Source organism: Pogonomyrmex barbatus, unplaced genomic scaffold, assembly GCF_055798465.1.
Source record: "Pogonomyrmex barbatus isolate J1 unplaced genomic scaffold, ASM5579846v1 scaffold5, whole genome shotgun sequence".
NCBI lineage: Eukaryota > Metazoa > Arthropoda > Insecta > Hymenoptera > Formicidae > Pogonomyrmex > Pogonomyrmex barbatus.
Window position 1 is genome coordinate 10,032,810 of NW_028297149.1, and position 19,437 is coordinate 10,052,246.

At 35.2% G+C, this 19,437-nt stretch overlaps 6 protein-coding genes across 11 annotated transcripts; 2 read left to right on the forward strand and 4 right to left on the reverse strand.

Annotated features, from left to right (window-relative positions):
* Nucleotides 1-189: 189 nt before the first annotated feature.
* LOC105427474 (UBX domain-containing protein 1) lies at nt 190-4,323 on the reverse strand. 2 transcript variants are annotated; one of them, XM_011639214.3, is made up of 8 exons: nt 4,061-4,323; nt 3,934-3,987; nt 3,699-3,860; nt 3,330-3,581; nt 3,018-3,252; nt 2,766-2,946; nt 2,498-2,564; nt 190-614 (listed from the first exon to the last, which is right to left on the reverse strand). In XM_011639214.3, the coding sequence occupies exons 1-7, from the start codon at nt 4,114-4,116 to the stop codon at nt 2,518-2,520; spliced, it is 987 nt and encodes a 328-aa protein (XP_011637516.2). In that variant the 5' UTR covers nt 4,117-4,323; the 3' UTR covers nt 190-614; nt 2,498-2,517. The 2 variants fall into 2 exon arrangements, with proteins under 2 accessions (XP_011637516.2, XP_011637515.2); XM_011639213.2 differs by lacking the exon at nt 190-614 and having other exon boundaries at nt 1,640-2,564; nt 4,061-4,322.
* LOC105427475 (ribonuclease Oy) lies at nt 455-2,622 on the forward strand. Its single transcript, XM_011639215.2, has 4 exons — nt 455-594; nt 1,063-1,606; nt 1,743-1,909; nt 2,502-2,622. The coding sequence occupies exons 1-3, from the start codon at nt 512-514 to the stop codon at nt 1,905-1,907; spliced, it is 792 nt and encodes a 263-aa protein (XP_011637517.2). The 5' UTR covers nt 455-511; the 3' UTR covers nt 1,908-1,909; nt 2,502-2,622.
* A 437-nt stretch (nt 4,324-4,760) lies between the features above and the next one.
* LOC105427476 (histone H2A) lies at nt 4,761-6,826 on the reverse strand. Its single transcript, XM_011639216.3, has 3 exons — nt 6,616-6,826; nt 6,342-6,549; nt 4,761-5,611 (listed from the first exon to the last, which is right to left on the reverse strand). Exons 1-3 carry the CDS (start codon nt 6,635-6,637, stop codon nt 5,434-5,436), a joined length of 408 nt encoding a protein of 135 aa, XP_011637518.1. The 5' UTR covers nt 6,638-6,826; the 3' UTR covers nt 4,761-5,433.
* Nucleotides 6,827-7,251: 425 nt separating this feature from the next.
* On the reverse strand, nt 7,252-12,263 carry LOC105427519 (T-cell activation inhibitor, mitochondrial). 2 transcript variants are annotated; one of them, XM_089081556.1, is made up of 8 exons: nt 11,718-12,263; nt 11,510-11,624; nt 9,223-9,611; nt 8,828-9,140; nt 8,663-8,763; nt 8,459-8,620; nt 8,237-8,368; nt 7,252-8,165 (listed from the first exon to the last, which is right to left on the reverse strand). In XM_089081556.1, exons 1-8 carry the CDS (start codon nt 11,744-11,746, stop codon nt 7,931-7,933), a joined length of 1,476 nt encoding a protein of 491 aa, XP_088937682.1. In that variant the 5' UTR covers nt 11,747-12,263; the 3' UTR covers nt 7,252-7,930. The 2 variants fall into 2 exon arrangements, with proteins under 2 accessions (XP_088937682.1, XP_088937683.1); XM_089081557.1 differs by having other exon boundaries at nt 8,459-8,602; nt 11,718-12,262.
* Nucleotides 12,264-13,192: 929 nt separating this feature from the next.
* On the forward strand, nt 13,193-17,116 carry Mgat1 (alpha-1,3-mannosyl-glycoprotein 2-beta-N-acetylglucosaminyltransferase). 4 transcript variants are annotated; one of them, XM_089081558.1, is made up of 13 exons: nt 13,193-13,545; nt 13,692-13,913; nt 14,001-14,087; nt 14,167-14,297; nt 14,384-14,489; nt 14,569-14,741; nt 14,987-15,217; nt 15,319-15,457; nt 15,542-15,770; nt 15,860-15,964; nt 16,090-16,180; nt 16,263-16,433; nt 16,512-17,116. In XM_089081558.1, the coding sequence occupies exons 3-13, from the start codon at nt 14,036-14,038 to the stop codon at nt 16,623-16,625; spliced, it is 1,542 nt and encodes a 513-aa protein (XP_088937684.1). In that variant the 5' UTR covers nt 13,193-13,545; nt 13,692-13,913; nt 14,001-14,035; the 3' UTR covers nt 16,626-17,116. The 4 variants fall into 4 exon arrangements, with proteins under 4 accessions (XP_088937684.1, XP_011637521.2, XP_011637520.2 ...); XM_011639219.3 differs by having other exon boundaries at nt 14,001-14,083; nt 14,572-14,741; XM_011639217.3 differs by having other exon boundaries at nt 13,197-13,545; nt 14,001-14,083.
* Nucleotides 17,117-17,277: 161 nt separating this feature from the next.
* Nucleotides 17,278-18,882, reverse strand: ND-19 (NADH dehydrogenase [ubiquinone] 1 alpha subcomplex subunit 8). Its single transcript, XM_011639220.3, has 3 exons — nt 18,551-18,882; nt 17,860-18,035; nt 17,278-17,778 (listed from the first exon to the last, which is right to left on the reverse strand). Exons 1-3 carry the CDS (start codon nt 18,674-18,676, stop codon nt 17,556-17,558), a joined length of 525 nt encoding a protein of 174 aa, XP_011637522.2. The 5' UTR covers nt 18,677-18,882; the 3' UTR covers nt 17,278-17,555.
* Between the last annotated feature and the right edge of the window lie 555 nt (nt 18,883-19,437).

Here is a 19,437-nt window from a genome sequence, read left to right on the forward strand (position 1 = left end):
AAGATCAAAATAGATCATTTTTACAATTATTGATTTATACTTATAATAACACAAAGTGTTACAAACTTTTTATTTTTTTATGTTTATCATATGCGAATTAATTTCTTATCTCGTTTATCAGAAAGTTTAAATTTGATTAGTTGATTATTATTCTGATAAGGCGGTCTGTTTACAGAAAAATACGCAAAATGCAGACGTTAATTCTCTAAAATTTATTTTTGTACCAAGCTTAAATTATTTTTTACAAGTTACTTTGTGCGATATCAAATGCAGTTATATTAAATTTAACGCTCGTGATTAGAATGCCTCATTCGAGCATATGGCAGTAAAATACAGACCGTTAGAATTCGCAACGAGATCAGGTAGAAAACTATCATCTGCCGATCCGATCATACAATATAAAGAACGGTAAAAGTAGTAGTGGTGGTAACTGCGAAAAACGTAGTGGGAGCACATTAAACGCATTTAACTCCGTTGTTCCCTCGGATCAGGCTCCACTCTCTCAGTTCGAATGAAACGGGTTCTCAACAGGATGTTCAAGTATAACATAGCATCGTGTGTTCTCTTGCTATATCTTCTATGCGTCACGCATAGGTAAGTCAAATGATGTATATCTATGATCAAGGGTCTATGATTAAAATGAGTTATTCGAAATGTTGTGTAAATATTATGTAATTCATTATGTCAATATGTCGATAATTCAAGATAATATGTATTGATATCAGCACATTTGTACACGTGCGTATGCAATGTCAACAAATGTTGCTGATGTAAGCTTAAGAGCCTTGGTAAGGAAATTTACCATGTACATCAAGCATATGTACATTTTCAAGAAATTGTTTTAATTCTTCAAAACATGCGAGACAAGCTTTCCATTAGCTCAATTGATAGAATAGATGAATGCTCACGTGAAGACCATTAGATCTTGACACAAAGAATATAACTCAATGACCTTCAATTGACCTTCAATTTCTAAAGAGATGACCCAATTTTTAAACACAATTCAACGATTTCAATGGTATTCTACAAATATAATTTAGAAAATATTTTTGCCTCATTTAGTTTCGAAAGAAGATGGTCTCAGGAAAGCTTCAGAAAACGAACATCAAATGAATTTGACGTCCTGATATTTACTCAGCGATGGCCATTGACAGCTTGTTTCGTATGGACAAAAAATTCCGAAAAACGCAGTTGCTTGTTACCCAAACGTAACGAATGGACCATCCACGGAATTTGGCCCACGAAATACAACACAATAGGTCCACAATATTGTAATAGCTCGATGCCATTTGATAAAAACGCTCTGGCGCCTTTAGAAAGTGAATTAAAAGAAAAATGGATCGATATCCAAAATGGATCTACACCTTACTCGTTCTGGAAACATGAATGGGATAAACATGGCACTTGTGCACTCACAGTAAAAGCTTTAAATAGTGAATTTAATTATTTTCGAGGAGCTCTAAATTTACTTGATAAGTACAACATGATAGACGTACTTGAGAAAGCAAATATTTTGCCAGGTAAAAAGTATATGGTACAAGATGTATTAGTAGGAATTCAAAAGATATTGGGGAAAAGAGGACAAGTAACGTGTGTAGTTGATGGGGTAAGTTCAAAAATTATTTCGATACATACGAACAACAGTTGAATCGTTTCTATTTCGATATAAAAGAATGCAAATATAAAAAAATGAATGTAATAATTTAATTTTTGACATAAACGTATACGTTATTTTTTTTCAGAAAACGCATGAATCATACATGAGAGAGATAAGAATTTGCTTCGATAAAACAATGCAATTGGTAGATTGCAATGGCATATATAATTTCCCTACGAATTGTAATAGAAGTCAAGAGATAACATACCCAAGTCATGTGCCACGTTTTTATCATGTAAAACAGATATAACGGTAATATTAAAATCATTATGTATATAAGTGCGTGTATATGTGTATGTATGTGTATAGACTACTTTAAATTAAATAGTATTATATTACATATATAATATACAGATCTATTTCAAAATAATTTATCTCGATGAGAATTCAACAATGAACCTTTGTATGAATTAAACAATGTTTAGCTTTCTTAATATTAAAAAACTAACACTTTAGAAATATATTTCAGATCAAGATATCATCATAATTTTTAAGTTAAATAATAATTCTATAAACATAAATATAAAAAAAAATCTAAAAAATGGATTCCAAATAATTATTATTGACGAAGATATAAATAATTAATGCAAAAGAATCTATCAAATTAGCATATTTGTCTTTTTAAGTTTTAATCGTAATTAATTATTTTTTTAATCATAACAAATATTCTCTATTGAAACAAATAAGTTGCAAAGAAATTAATTTCAAAGATTGAAAACAAATTCAATGTGTTGTATCACACATAACGAGCTTCTTGTTTATAATAAAGAATATCATTATATTAGAGCGAATATCTTATAATTAATCTGTATGATAATATACATTAGTATTTTTGCTTACAAAGGACATTACTGGCTACATCATTCCACTTTCTTTTGAACGATCACGACTGCCGAGGGTACTAGGCCTACAAAACAGAAAATACTTTATATCATCTTAAAAAGAAGAAAAAAAAAAAAGAAAAAGACTTCTTATAAACATGCATATCGCAATTATATCATGTTACAATCAAGAAAACTGTATAATTAATACAATTGTACCAATAAATAATAAGAATTATTGTGTATTATATACATTGTGTATGACAATAAACTAATGTATAGCATACCTAACACGTCCAATGGTGTATCGTAGTCCTCATCTGTAAACACTTTCTTGGGGAAAGTGGTCATTAACTGGAAAGGACCATTACCATCTGTCCTATTCATTTCGATGAATAGTCTCACTGCAGACAATTGTTCCTTGCTTCCAAAGCTTTGTGTCAAGGTTTGTCCATTGGTGAGCCTAAGCTAAAATATAATCGTTTGAAAAACACACGACCTATATATTTTTATATACATCATACATTTGTTATTATTACCTGGAGCCTGGTTTCGGTGTAATCCTTCCTATGATGTGTAGATGCAGATGAAGATATTACAGATAATGGAGCTGAAACTGTATTAACTGACGGATTGCTTTCAGCAGCCGCTTTAGCCCGTCTTGCCGCTTTATCAGCTTCGATCTGCGCTCTGACTCGTTGCTTAGCTTCCTTCTCCTCTGCCTTCTCTCGTTTTCTTTGCTCCAGAAGCTTCTGCATTTCTAATTCTTCTAATCTGTCATACACATTTGAGATATAAATTTGTATATTATATGTTTCTTTTATTATTGGTTTTATTATTTCGTCCCTTACTTTTTCCTGGCTTCGGACATTTCCTTTCCTGATCGTATTCTGTTCTTCTCTCTTTCAAATGCATTTTTCTTTTCCTGTTCCTCTCTCTCCTTCCTTTTCTGTTTTAGTTTCTCCTCCAGCATCTTCAATTGCTCCCGTTTCTCCTCTTCGCTAAGTGGTTTTTTCTCTTCTGTACTTTCGGAAAATCTATCATGCCCAGACTTTGTGGCATGAAATTCAACTTCTAAGTTAGATTTGAAGAGCTTTCCACATCTACAAAAACAATTTGGAAAAAATCATGTATACCATCAGCTAACATTCCGTACAAAAACATAAACACATCAAATCTCAATATACAAGTAAGCGCTTTAGCCTTGCAATTCAACATACACGTCGCATTTCATAGATTTGGCCGTCTCAGTGGTAGAGACCGTTTGACTGCTAGCACCGGCGACATCATCCTGTATCGGCGCGTCGGCAGCTAGTGCCGGGGCGCTCTCGCCTACGGAGGGTTCTGGCGCGGGTTCGGCCTCGTCCGAATGGGCCAGCAACCTATAAATGTACAAAGAAGATCAATAAGTCACAGTAACGCGACGAGAGTCGCAACAGTAACGTCCTCGTTTACCATTCCATCGCTGGCTCCACACCTTTGTTACCGGTGATCTCCAGGGCCTTCTCCCTGCAACGAAACGGTCAAACCATCAATGTAGGTTAGATGCCCCAACGACGCGGCATTTTATCTACGAACTTACGCCTTAGACATGCTAAATCCCATGTCCACAAGGATATCTATCACGCCCGACGACATTTTGCACTGTTCGCTGACACGTTTGGTGAATGTTACCACTCTAGAAAGTCGTTCACACCGAGCACCGTCGTCCAAAAGTTAAATGTCACGTCGAATCGACGCGCTACTTATGCACTCCGATGCAAACTCAAATCGCCTTACGAGATGGCGACAGCCTCACAAACACCGATTTCAAAAACTCAAACAGATCGTTCGATACATTAACATAACATTAACATAACATTTTGTAAATAATCAATAATATAAGATCATATTGTTAATAACGTTCCGCGACTAATGTCTATTTCTATCTCCATGTAGATTAATTTTAAATTCTGTTTACTCTTATCTTTTTTTAATTTTCATATCCATTTCTATTAATTTTAATTAATCTGAATTTAACTTATTTTTCTTTCAATCTCAAGAATTAAAAAAAGCTAGAGTAAATAAAACCGAAATTTAAATTTATCTATGATAAACATGGACACAATGGATGATAAAATTGCGATGAAATCTTCGATCCGTTCATTCGTGTAAACAATAATTATATATTTAGTATAAGAAAATCTTATACACATAGTACTGAAACCTTAAATGTTAGAGATCTTTGTATATAACAAAGTTTTATTTTTATCCAGAGGATTATACAAAACCTGCCAACTGAATTTCTAGTAGGGACGCAATCTATTTATTTTTGCATTAAATATTGTTTACATTCAACAAAAACATTTAAGCGCTTTCGTAATACATTTTTAAATTTTCATTGATAATGTAACAGAACACAGTAATCGGAATGAACGAGACACTGAAGAAGACAAAGAAATTAGGAAAGAGATGTGTTACAGGCAAGAATATATATAATTGTAACAATAGCATTTAAATAAAATAATCGTATGATAAATACACCAAAAAGGAATTACTCATTAACAGCGTTACCTTGAATTAACAAATTTAGGAGATTATTGTTCAACACTATCTCCAATCAAGAGTATCAAGTATATTTCATGGTGATGACAATTACACTTTTACGGCAATATCGAAGTGGTGGTCATGCAACTCTATGAGTCTCTGTACAAACGACATTTACTTGCAATTGTGATTGTACATCAAAAGAAAAAGAAAAAAAAAATGCTTGCAAATTTGGATTTGTGAAGTAACAAGAAAACTAGAATGACAATATAACATCTGTTATTAATCCGCACTTTTATCTCCGAAATCATGTAAATTCAGCCTTGTCACACAGATTTTGTAAGGACATTTGTTTTTTTCCTCCGATTTTTTCACAAAACAAAGGCATATCTCTAAAGTACGGTAAAAGTTATATAAACGTGCAATAATCTAATATTCCTGTGACGCTTTGTCGCCTTTTCCGGAACCACCAGTACCAGTCTTCTTTGGCAGCAGAACTGCTTGGATATTAGGCAAGACTCCACCTTGGGCGATGGTCACTCCAGACAATAATTTATTCAGTTCCTCGTCATTACGAATAGCCAATTGTAAGTGACGCGGAATTATCCTATAAAAACACAAACATTTATATATAATGTCAATAAAAAAATATATACTGAGTATAAAAATAAAAACAGCAATAAATATGACGAAACGTCATAAATCAAGACTTTCTCATGTTTGCTACTGATCAATTTAGAAATTTATAGTACTATTGCAAAAGTGTTCGAGAAGGATCAGAATTATTCCTTTTATTAAAAAAAAAAAATAATAAAAATCTAGGAAGGAATAACAATAATTCCGATTGAATCCAAACAATGTTATACCCATATATATTATTGCATAATGAAATAGAGAAGAACAAATCCTTTTATTTACATTTCATAAATAAATTGGGTGATCCGTATCAAACAAGGTTAAATACATAACATAAAAACATTATTTATAAAGATTCAAAAGTAAAAGATAGAAGTAACTAAATATATCAAAAAGAAAATTTCAAAATGTAATTCAGGTTTCTCTGAAACAAGTGAACAGGATATAAAGCATATTCCAACCGACAAACGGACAAACGACGAGGAAAGCGATCGAACATAATGTACATAAGTCGGTTGACTGTTGAGATCTACGTCCTGCTGCTTCTGTATGCCGAGAACGAAGATACGAAGGAAAGCGAGCAAGACGCGGACGTGAGATAGAAACAGGAAATCGCAGCGCGAGAGCTAGGCAAGAGCGAGAGAGATGGGACGAGAGAAAGTGCGCGCGCGTGAGAGAGAAGGACGAGAGGAAGGGCTTGCCTAGTCTTTTTGTTGTCCCTTGCGGCGTTTCCAGCCAACTCGAGTACTTCAGCCGCCAAATATTCCATCACGGCGGCGAGGTAGACCGGCGCGCCGGCACCAACGCGTTCCGCATAATTGCCTTTCCTGAGGAGACGGTGGATCCTCCCCACGGGAAACTGCAGCCCAGCCCTGCTGCTACGGGTCTTCGCCTTCCCCTTAGTCTTACCTGAAAAAGGGAATAGGCGCGAGAAGTGTCGTCGCTGTGGTCCTTTTTTTCTTTCCTTTTACTCACCGCCTTTGCCGCGTCCGGACATGTCTCGTTGGAGTCAGGCGCGTTTGCTTTTCCTGTGTGCGAGGGAGGGACAGAGGGGGGGCGAACGAGATAGAAGGATGAAGCCGATCACGCTGATACGTCGACACCGAGCGCTGAAAGCCGAATGAAGCCGCGGCCCGCGCAACCACAACGGTCCACAGCGCGCATGCACGTCGAATGTCGGATATTTTGGCGGCGATCGTGACGAGCGGGCGCTGGTTTGCGCGGGAACGGCCGAAGCGCGACCGCGGGAAAATGCCGTCCGAAAGTCCCTATGCAATCCTGGCTGTTGTGCTGTTCGAATCACTAGCCGAAACATCGTACGAATTCCATATGTGAAAAATTAAAGATTTTAACTCCAATTTATTCGCGATTAAATCATTATCTGTATTTTGTGGACAAAATTATTAATTTTACGTCGTCCAACGATAATTCTAATCAAATTTCGATTAATTTAATCTACAATTGATTTATTGAATACTGCCTGTAATATTTTATAAATGTGGGCGAAATATTATTTATGTTATCTTCTCAGAATGATTTTGAATTATACAATTGAACATGATGAATATAAGGAATCAAATGTGTGACATCTTCAAAGATGCACAGATTCAATTATTGCGAAATATGATTTAATTGCGTCATCAATGGGACGTAATTGTAGATTGCACATTACAATTGAATTGGTATAGAATTGAATTAAAAAAATATATGTGTACAATTTGTCCATGTCTACAGCATATAGTAATCGAATCTTAAGCTAAACTAAGATCGGTATTTATAGTCGATTTTTATATTTAAGATCGTATCACTTAAGATGATCTTATGAAAATAAGATTATGAATACCGACTTAAAAACTTACGCAAGACTAGTAATCTTTTTGTTATTAAGAATCTATAGAGCTCTAGTTTACATTTATCTATCCAATTGTTTTATCTTATTTTCTTAAAAAAAAAAGTCACGCATGGAACAGTCATCCTCGAAATGCTTTTGTTATTCTCACGAAATTAGAATCGTCATTAACAGTAACGATAAATTCGTTACTGTTTTCAAAAATTGATAACATCCAATCTGCGTGACACATGGCAATTATTGAAATAAAGTTATAATGGCTGTTATATAATCTACGGTAGTAGCTTTACATTTAGATAATTAGTTCTAAATTGCCACTACTACTTGTAACTTGCAAATCTCAGGATTCATAAAATATTTGCATTTGTCGTGATTATTGGCGATGCGCTTATGCTACTGGCTTAAATAATAACCACTAACATATATTATTTTTGTTGAAAGTTAGAACCTCCAATCCCATGGCACACAGAGAACACCATCGCTCATAACAGAATAATAATGAGTAACCCAAAGCATGACGCCCTCGAGCGATGGTGCTAGATCTTTCTTATGAAGAAGCAGTCGTTCGCAGCATTGTATCATTAAATCTGGTGTAATGCTGTCATCCTTGTTGAGAGCAGCTAAACCTAATTCCTTGATTGTTTTACGATGAAGTTCTCGCTCGACGTGCTTTATACTACGAGTGAATATAAGTAGTAATCACGCCTATATTTTTTTAAATTAAATTATAAATGTGAGATATCTTACTTATTATAGTGATGTAATCTTTTCGTAGCTTCCTCTAAATTCTCGGTAATAAAATTCACCAAGAGGAAGCTCGGACACGACGATGGCACGATGAATTGTCCGGTTGGCGATAGCATTAAAGGACCTGCTTCACTATAAAATGATAAAACACATTGAAATATTTGCATAAGCAAGATTTAAAATCATTTACAAGCAACACGATATTTGTCTAGTAATACTAACGCTTCGATGACAATTTCGTAAGCTGACAGATCGGCCGGCCAAGAACTCGGATATTTTCTTTTACCACGATAATCCGAGAGCATAGTCGTGAGTTGTCGCAGCTGTCGCTCATACTGGCCGACCATTACCTTAGGCATGAATTTCCTGCACATATAGAGGACCCTGAGCCTTACCATAACTCAAATAATATGATTAATTACGCACCGTCGACCGACTTTAATATTGAGGAGTACTTGGGACACTGTCTTCTCAAACGCCGGCAATTTCAACAACACAGCATCGTGTTTTCTTACGTTTTTTATTAACTGCGAAAAAAGAAAGAATTTAATATGTGCGGAATATTAATAAAGATAATCATTTTCAACTTACGTCAAGCCAATTGTGTCTGACTTCTCCGGAATTTAACATAACATTGCCTTCTAAACTAATACCGGTGTCATTCGCAAATACAAGAGTACGATTCTTCAACACCTCCATCGATTCCGGATGATGCTCGGCTAAGGCTTGAAAGGCTAATAAACAGCCGCGATAGTGAGCGATATTCCAACCACAGTCCCATATGATATCCTTCAGACCCAATTCGCTGCATAGTACCTTCTCCAATTTTTCCACTTCCTCTCTCATTGGTCTACATGCTTCCAATTTAACATGTACTTCATTAATGTGTTTATCCAAATATGGCCTAATTAGAAGCACACATATAAAATTTGACAGCGATACTAAATACTTTCAATCAAACTTTCTAATCTTGATATTATATTTACTTTAATGTATCTGGTTCTGCGTTGATCTTGCGTTTCATAATAATCGACGCGTAAATCGGATCATCCTCTAATTCTGAAAAGTCTATCCTTTCTCCAGAATATGCGCGTTGCCAAAACCTGGATTTGTGCTTCGTGACAGATGGCTTCTGTTCCTCGATTTTATCGACGAACGTCGTGGGTAAATCGCATGTTTTCAAAATGGAAAGTATTGCTTGTCGTAAATCCCTTTCTTTCAACTGTATTTTAACAAGCGTAAATTTTCCAGCCTTTACTTCTTTCTCGTCTTTCGATCGCAGATAAAAGGGCAAAGTGGTCGGCCGTATGGGTTGTTTCTGTTGCAGAGTTTCTAGAATTGAACTCAGTTGCTTCAGGGAGTTTTCATTTACAGTCTGTAAATAATAAACTTTAATTAGTAATATAAATATAAATATATCTAATATATCGTTTGCATTAATTAATCATGTAATTAAAGATAACAATGAGAAAATAATAGTGATATCTATAATATACAGATGCAATATACAGATAAAATGCTATACAACATTTTTCCAAACTTTATTGTCTTCTACATGAATCATATCTATAAGGAAATCTGATATAAATGTTATTTGATATTGCTTGATTATGATAACGGAATGTAATTGATTATAATCAAATATCAAATTATGTTGATAAGATATTGATGTTGATTTTTAAGATGCGTTTTCTAAATATTCCACTTTGTCTTACTAGAAGTGGATTTTGAGTAAGTTCTCTTATCTTTTTTTATAAACAATTTTCATCAGCAATTTAATTGTCTTGAAGAAAAAATGTATTAAATTTCTAATAGAATCTATATTCTCGATAATTATAAAAAAATTTGTAACTTTACATCCATACATTCTTTCGGCCTGATTAATGAGATTTGACTAAACATTTCAAAAATATCATGCACATAAAGAGAATAAAGGTTAATTAAAAAGAAGAATAATAATTTATAATAATAAGTTATAATAATAATTTTCACAGTTTTACAAATTTCGCGTTTCTTTTAACGTCAAAACTTTTTGAACTCTAACTTGTATTTCTCTTTTTGTATTTAATTAAAAACAACGTACATTTTCCTATAACTTTTGCGATTAATGATTCGCCTGAATTAAGTCGTTACGATTAAAATTATTTATACAAGAATATCAAGTCGTAATCAACGCATTAATCAAGTGCATACACGCAGGGCCGCATTTGTCATGATAAATTACCCAATTTCCGATAGCATCAAAACAAAACAAGCTAAATATGATTTTAATTTAATTTAACAGAAAGACTAAAATTGTTGTAATGACGTTTTACACATAAATATATATGTTACAGATATTTTCATAAGTTAACGAAATACAAATTATAATTAATTTAATTCAATTAATCCAGTTTGTTTTACGTATTGTATTAAGAAAATAAACTCTGAGAAAAATAAAATACTCCGACTTTCTTTTAATGTAGTTTTCAGATTTTTCTATTTTCTCTCAAATGGATTTGAAATACCAAAGAATGTATTTTACGATGTCTGAATGCGACCCTGCACAAACAATTATCTTACTGATAGACAACGCAAACAACTGACTAACTGGTGAGAAAATTTATTCCGATTCGAGCAACCTTGCACACGCACGTGCGCACGTCCAAAGATCAGCGCACTAGTCCGTCATTCGCATGCGGCGTGACACGTTTTCGCGAATCTAAAAATAATGCCGTTCACTGCGTTCGCTCGTGCTCACTATCACGCCACGATGACGTCGATTACTTTGACAACGGCACGCGTGCACTTGGCATACGTGCTCTTGAGAAGAGATGAGTGGCCGATGCAATTATTATGAGTACGAAAGAAAGTAAAACGAATAAAAATGCAAGAAAGCGCCAACAACATGCGACATAAATTGACCATCTCATTCTGCTTAGTTACATTTCTTGCGACCATTATCATTACTCTCTTTCTCTCTCTCTCTCTCTCTCTCTCTCTCTCTCTCTCTCTCTCTCTTTTCAGTGTTAACAGGTTTGGGAGCTTTCTAAGTATTCGAGAAGACATACAGTAGTATGATTGTTTTACATTTAAAAAATGTATAAATGTATACTTCTAGAACCTAAAGAAAAAAAAAAGGGAGAAAAAGGACACAAGACATAATTGAAGCAAATGAGATTCTCACAGTTGTGTCATTTTATGCATGAGAAAAAATGAAGAATCTAAAACTACTTATTGATATCACAACATTTCAGGATAGTGACGTGCTCCTGAATTCAGGACTGTCCTTACCCTCTGCGTGGGATACTGGCCGAACAGGTCGGGATGAACGGTGAAGTAAAACGGCCGCAGTGCGGTGGAGACCTCGCCAGTGCTCAAGGCCCTCACCGCGTCCCTCCTGCAAAAGCTGTTAGAAAAAAAAACAGTCAGTTCCTCGGATTACCAGGCACGGAGTAAGCATCAGAATTGGAGTAAACTTGAATTTATGAAATTTCATTACCATCTCCCCAACGTCGTGCAGTACATCATTCACGCTCGTGTCCTCCTCGTCCTCGTTCTTGTCGTCGTCGTTGTCGTCGTCGTCGTCGTCGTCGTCGTCGTCGTCGTTGTTGTCGCCGTTGTCACGTTATATTTTTATCGGTGTGTGCGGCTCTCATATCACGCGGCCGATCACACAGCGGACGTGAGGGTTGTCACGTCGCGGATCCTCTACCCTTCGGTTCCGTTATTCCCGTGGGAAACGAGAGCTTTCCTTTAACTTTTCTTCCTCGTTGTCCCCTTTTCCCGGGTGAACGCTCACTTTGCGGATCTGCTTCGAGGATGCTTTTCTGGTACGACGGAGTCGCCGCTGGCCAAACGGCCGGAGCCAAACGGCCGGACGATCGCGAGAACGTTTACTTAAATGCGCCTCGGTGCGCCAGGACACACTGCAACGTGCCGACGACCACCGCCGATAATATACAAAAACAATCCGCCGCGAATCATCACGAATCATTGCGAGCGTAACGCCTTTGACAGAAAATCTTAGAGGGGTTTGGCCTGTTCCGTAAAACCGCCCGTCGATAAGTTAGACAAGGAACAATAAAGAAATACACATATGGATCCGTTCTCTATATAGCTTCTTGCACAATTTATTTTTTTCTCTCCAACATGGAGAAAGACGAAAAAAGAGAAATGAATTCTGCGTTAAAAAAACAGAACTTATACATTTTCTTTCGGAGTTTTTAATTTTGGGAATGGTGAAAAAAATATATATTTCTTTTTTTTCCGATTTTTTTCTGATTTTGCAATCACGAAATAAAACACGAAAATCAAATCTAATGAATTTTTTTACAGATGAAAGAAATTAATCTGGCAAACGCCTTGAAATTCAATTGGTTGTCAATGCGAATTTTAAATTTAAATCTTCATTGTAGAATTATGTATCTTTTTGTTATATTCTATTCTCTCTAAAATCGTTTGTTTGTCGAAAAAAGGGCTGAAGTATTATAAATAAAAATAGTAACAATAATAATTTGTAAAAAAATTTTAAATATTCTTTAAAAATTTAAAGATGCTGGAAATCCAAATTTGCAATAATATTCTAGTACGTAATATATCAAAAATGTAATTGTAATTTTAAAAAAATGATAAGAAACCATCAAAAAATCGCATTTTGTATCATTTTAAAAAAATAAGCGTAGCTGATAAATCTACGATATACTAGAAACTTTGAAAGTGTGTTCCAAATCATAATATTAATATGTAATATTATTACTGTCATTCATATTAAAATGATGCCGTGATACAATTTCAGCAGTATCTTATCATATAAAGGAATAAATGAATAATCAGACACTGATTCCGAGAATGAAATTGGAGGGCTCTCTCTCTCCTTTCGTCTCTTGTCCACCGATTGCCGTATCACATCCTCGAAACTCATCGTTATAGGAAATTCGATCGAACATCGGGCGGAGAACGATAGCGATGATAACGTGCGCTGTCCCGCGCGATCGCCACGCTGCACAGTCGTGGCCGCCGTCTCGATGGATCATCACGTTCCGAGTCACCGAGCGCCCCGCCGCTACAGTAGAACCTAGAATTGTTCGCCGCTCGTGTCCTCATAGGGTAAAGATTCTCGTGACGTATGCTGACAGCTGTCCCAGACTCCAGGTCGTCAACGTGAGCCGAGAGCATCGCCGCTGTCAGGACCTTCCGGTTTCTTTCTTCCGCGACTCGCCTCCTAGACGAGAGATGAGTCTCGCCGATCTGAGGCTCGATTTATCTTAATAACGGCGAATCTTGAGCTCGTCCACGAAAGGAACATCGTCGCTCGCTGTCTCATAATGGTAAGTAACCTGCGCCTCGCGGACGCATCTTGTTGACGTCCAACCTTGCCGAGGCGGAAGAAGTCCCATCCCTGGCAACTCAGATTATTTTGACATATCAAGCTGGAAAAACAAGAATATCAAGCACGCTGCTTTTCTGCTTTCAGCGCAGTTCGCGCGCCGCCAACGTCGTCGTTGACCATCGTTGAGTTCGTTCTCCCTTCCGCCCGCAACACTTGGCCCACGCATCCACGTGTGACGTGAATAATGTGCCCCACAGAAGTGCCGCCTGCCACGACTGCGTCTCGTACCAGCGGCACGGAGCGCGACGCTTCCATATGATTTGCGACTACGTGGATTCCCAATTTGCGGATATGATTGCAGTACCCGTGAGTAAATCCCACTTCACACTTCTCTGTTGACGGCATGTACCTGTCAAGGTACTGTGTGTCCTAACCGCCATTGTAATTTCACAGAAGGAACGATACTCGGAGGACACATTTAGAGATCCATGCGTAATAAATATGTACTGACGTGTGCTGTGACGTATGGAACCCTTGTTAGTATCTGTTCGCTCTGTCCCTTGCGGTTTGTCGTCTATTTGTTTATCTCTTATCTGCAGTGTATTCTTTAATATTGCAGTTACGGTGACACTTGGTTTTGTCATGCGGAATAGATCAGTCAGTATTATCTTTGGGTCCCTCATCTTATGGGCTGTGGCTACATATTTTTTATTTCTGGATCAACAGTCGGTCGGCAAAGATCAGGACAAGGTGAGAAGATCGTTGTATTGTGTTATGACGCATTGTAAAGAAATTAAAAACCATAATAATTATTGTGTTCTTGCCTCTATTCTTAGGACAAACTAGCAAATCAAATCAGTAGATTGGAAAAACAAGTAAAACAACAGATAATTATAAATCAAGAACTTCTTGAAGGAATCAATGAGAACAAACGTCTTAAGAGTAAGTTCATTTAAAAAAGTTCATATTGCAAAACATTTGAAGCAATGGATAAGTCGAAACATGTGATTTGTTGTTTTAGAAGAATATGAAAGAATAAATGCTGCTCTCCAGCTGAAAGATGATACAGAGAAAAATAAAGACAAAAAACATGAAGTTAATAAGAATAAGAGTATCTTATTACAAAAAATCGAGAGTAAAAATAAAAAAATACTTGAAAATGAACAGGAGCCGACGCAAGATACTGTCTTATCTGTAAATATATTTTAATCTATATAATTATTTTATCAATTCCGATATAGAGACATGTCCTGATATATACACTGCACCGAAAATCAATAGTTCACGTTATACATCGCATATACTGTAGATTTTCAATATTGAGTATATATCGGGATACAATCTGATCTGTTTGATATACAATTTATAAATATAATTTTTATTTAATCCTAGCAATATATCTCTTATTCTCAATTTTTTATTTTTTAATCTCTCGATAGACCGAGGGAACACACAATATACCCTTGAGACAAAAACTTCCCGATGGATCTCCAATAATTGCTATTTTGGTCGTTTCTTGTAATCGTATTACAGTAGAGCGGTGTTTAAACCAATTAATTAAGTTAAGACCTAGCAAAGAACAGTTCCCAATAGTTGTATCGCAAGACTGTGATCATCGACAAACCGCTGATGTCATAGCCAGATATGGAAATCAGCTATTACATATAAAGGTATTAAAGTCTTAATTTGCATATCCTTATATTTATTATTTAAGAAAAAAATCTTAATTTTCTTAATTTCTTTCAATGACATATTTCAACTTATATTCCAGCAACCTGATCAATCCGATATTGAAATACCACCTAAAGAAAAGAAATTCAGAGGATACTTCAAAATTGCACGTCACTATAAATGGGCGTTAAATCAAGTGTTTCTAAAGTTAGGATACAGCACTGCAATTATTGTTGAAGGTTAATAGTCACATCTTCATAATGAATGCAGTTTATCTTTATGGAATATAAAATTGTTTATTATTTTTATACGTACATTTGTAGATGATTTGGACGTTGCTCCAGACTTCTATGAGTACTTCCTGGGGACTTATCCCTTATTAGTGAACGATAGCTCTCTATGGTGCGTGTCAGCGTGGAATGATAATGGTAAAGCCGGTTTAGTGGATGAACATGCGCCACATTTACTTTATAGGACAGATTTCTTTCCTGGTTTAGGTTGGATGCTCACACGTGATTTATGGTTGGAGCTCGCGCCGAAATGGCCCAAGTCGTAAGAATCGTTTCATATTTTCATACTATACCAACTTATTATTGATGCAATATCTGTTTTGTACAATAATGACTTTTTTGCTTACATAGATATTGGGATGATTGGATAAGGCAGCCGGAACAACGTAAGAATAGAGCTTGCATCCGCCCGGAAATTTCACGAACCAGAACATTCGGCAAACTTGGAGTCAGCAAGTACTTCTTTTTATCTATATTTTTATTTATATATTAAAAATATTGTGGAAAAATTTTTTAACTTGTGATTGATCAGCATAGTTTGAACAAATTTAATCGGCATTAAAATGTTTTGTCACTTCTAGCGGCTTATTCTTTGAAAAACACTTGAAGTACATCAAGTTGAATGAACAATTTGTGCCTTTTACCAAGATGAATCTATCCTATTTACTAAAAGTAAGAGAGCAAATGCTGGTATCTCTGGCAAATATATATCGAATACAAGATACATTTATAATCATTATGTTCATTTCTACAGGATAATTACGATATAGCTTTCGTTAACCAAGTGTACCAGTCAACAGTGGTTAGCTATTCAGAATTGAAAAGTGGTAATATAGTTGCCCCTGGTCCAGTACGGATACCATACTACACTCGTCAATCATTTAAAAATACTACCAAATTGCTTGGTTTAATGGACGATTTCAGGGTAACGTATCTTTCTCAGTAATATTCTATTTTAAATTTTGTATTTTGTATCAATATATGACGTAATATGACATTACAGAGTGGTGTACCGAGATCTGGATATCGTGGCGTGGTAACATTCTTCTACAACGGTAGACGCGTGCATTTAGCACCGAGTGCAAATTGGAGTGGTTACGATATAACATGGAGCTAACACATAATTATGCTCTACAAAGACTTGTAGATGACAACACAGAAATATTGTGTGCATTTCTTTGATATTCAACAAACTAGGTGAATATATCGATTGCGATGAGCTGACAATGAAATCTGTATTTATGTCTGCAGTGTATGAATATACTCTGTAGAATTAGATGAAAGCCGGCATTCTTCATAAACGGTTTTGAACGTGATCTTTCTTGCTTGAAAGATATTTCGATAGATTTATACATCTGTGTTTCTAAAAATTATACTTGTCGCTTTTTTCGCATATATTTATAATTGACTGTTGAAGTTGATCGTGTCTCGTGTACATAAAATGTAATAATACCGATGAAGCAATACTTTCAATTAATTATCCATGTATCTTCCAAAATAAGAATGTGTTGATATATTTTTGCTCATGCTGCTTTTGGAAATTAATTTTGTTATGAGATCATGTGAAAACAAATGAAGTATATAATTTTATCGAAAAACCCAATTAAACTCTGTGTTTATATTATTTATCCCACTGTTCATAGGTTGTATTTCAATACTTCCTAAAATCTATGTTAATTTAAACTAATTTTTATAATACTTACAGATAAAATATTTTTCAATAATATATTAGTATATTTTACATGACACTAAATGTTATATACACACAATTAAGATGGAATAAAAGTATATTTTACGTTTCATATTTATATTTGTACAAGATGTAACAACAATAGTCGAGCGAATGACTTACTTTGCTGTTATATTTATTCACAGAACATACAATTCTATATATTTTTATATGAAACGAACATTTTTACGTTCAATAAGTGCATTGAAAATTGCACACGCTCTGCTTTCTATAATTGTCTACATGACGTATCCCGAACTTTGCAAACATAATCTTTGCAGCACGACCAAAGAACTATAGCAATGTTTATCGACAAATTTACGATTTAAACCAGAAGCGGTTGAAATATTTCGATTTCTCACGTGGTATATCAGCTGATAATCCAGGAACTGGATCTGGAAATTCTATAGGTTCTTCCTTTGGTGGCCGTGGTCTTGATGTGTTATGCACTTTAGCCTCACAGAAATATCCAAAAGGTGGACGTTCTATATGTAAATTTGTACGAACACAATTGTCCAGGGCAGTTTGCGTCAATCGGCATCTAAGTTATATGTTATCATTATATTGATTAATATAAACTATTAGATAAAGAACTAATGCAATAGGATATAAGATGACATACCGAGATAACTCCAATGTTCCCGATGATCTTTCAAGGCAATACATGTATGCATTAAAATCTTCTAGGCAGTGTTTTTTCATCTTTTTAAGAACATTCATAGCACAAGCTGTCACATCCTTTCCCTCTTTAAGACAGAGACGCGGATCGCGTTCCTCTTGTCTACACAACATAAACTCCTGAAAAAAAGATTTCTTACAATTAGAATACCATTCATTTAAACATACATCTTTGGCTGTATTTTAAGTGTTTTATAGCATTTGATTGATATATCGGAACAAAGATCTTTGTCAATTAACCGATCAAAAAATGCTTCACAATATTTGTAGGGTGAATCGCAGTTTTCAGAAATTTACAGATTGTGAAGATCTTATATTTAGAAATTCATCTTTAATGTTTCTTTTACTTGTGTATAGTATGTCTGATACCTGTGTATCATACTCTTGCTATATCACAATCTAAACATATCTACAACTTAACTAAAGGATTTATCAATTTATTTCATGAGGCATTTCTAATTTACATGTTGTACCAAATGAGAGTACATTCAGTTATTATTTACAATAGGTACGTCAAACATTATTGCGGGGGGGCCATTATGTAACTCTTCAGAGGGGAACAGCCCGACACGCGATGAATATTGTGGATGATATCGACGGAAGTGTCCTGTTGTCGCAACAAAGCTGCAACTTACATTATTGTACCACTCGCAGGCCTTGCCGATATAAACTGATGCGGCCTGCAGCACAGTCCAGCCAACATTCACCTCCTGTACAGTTAGCTCGCTTTCCTCGGGCAGAATCGTCTTCGCGGTCGCCATGTTCTCTTTACAGCTGTACTCTGTCGAGATAGCGACCTGTCATTTGAGATCAAGATCGCTGATCGTAAGAAACGTCTTGGCGCGACAGTTTTCAATGACTTCAATACGAATTCGCAAGGTGCATTATACACGCACGATCGAATAATCTGATAGTAACCTAACCTCCATGGCGACCTTCGCGCTGATCGATAATCATCTTCTTGCACTATCGATGTCTTAGCGATATTCGATTTGCGATTTTGAGTATTGCGACTTATCGATTTGATGACGAAAAGAAAATGAAGGAAACGACGAGCATACGAAGGTATGAATACAAAAGCATGAAATGTTGCGTTAAAAATATATTATTGAATCGAATTTTTAAATATCATAATTTTAATTAAATTATATAAATATGCAACAATCTCTAATTCATTTTCATTCCAAACTTTTTTGTAATTAATAAACAGTCTGAAAAAAAAGAAAAAAAAAATTAAATATACGAATATGAAAAAATAGAATGTCGCGCAGAAAAATTGAAAAATTTTTAAATATTGCAATTTTAATTAAATTAAATAAAAAAATATGCAACAACTTTTAATCCTTTTTATTGAGTTTTATTCCAAACTTTCTTGTAATTAATAGAGGATGGTCTGAAAAAAATGAACGAGACATCACGTATACAAATGCGAAAATATGGAATATAAAATATTTAAAAAAAATTCTGACATATTACGATTTCAATTAAATAAAAAAATATATAATTACTTTTAAATCTTTTT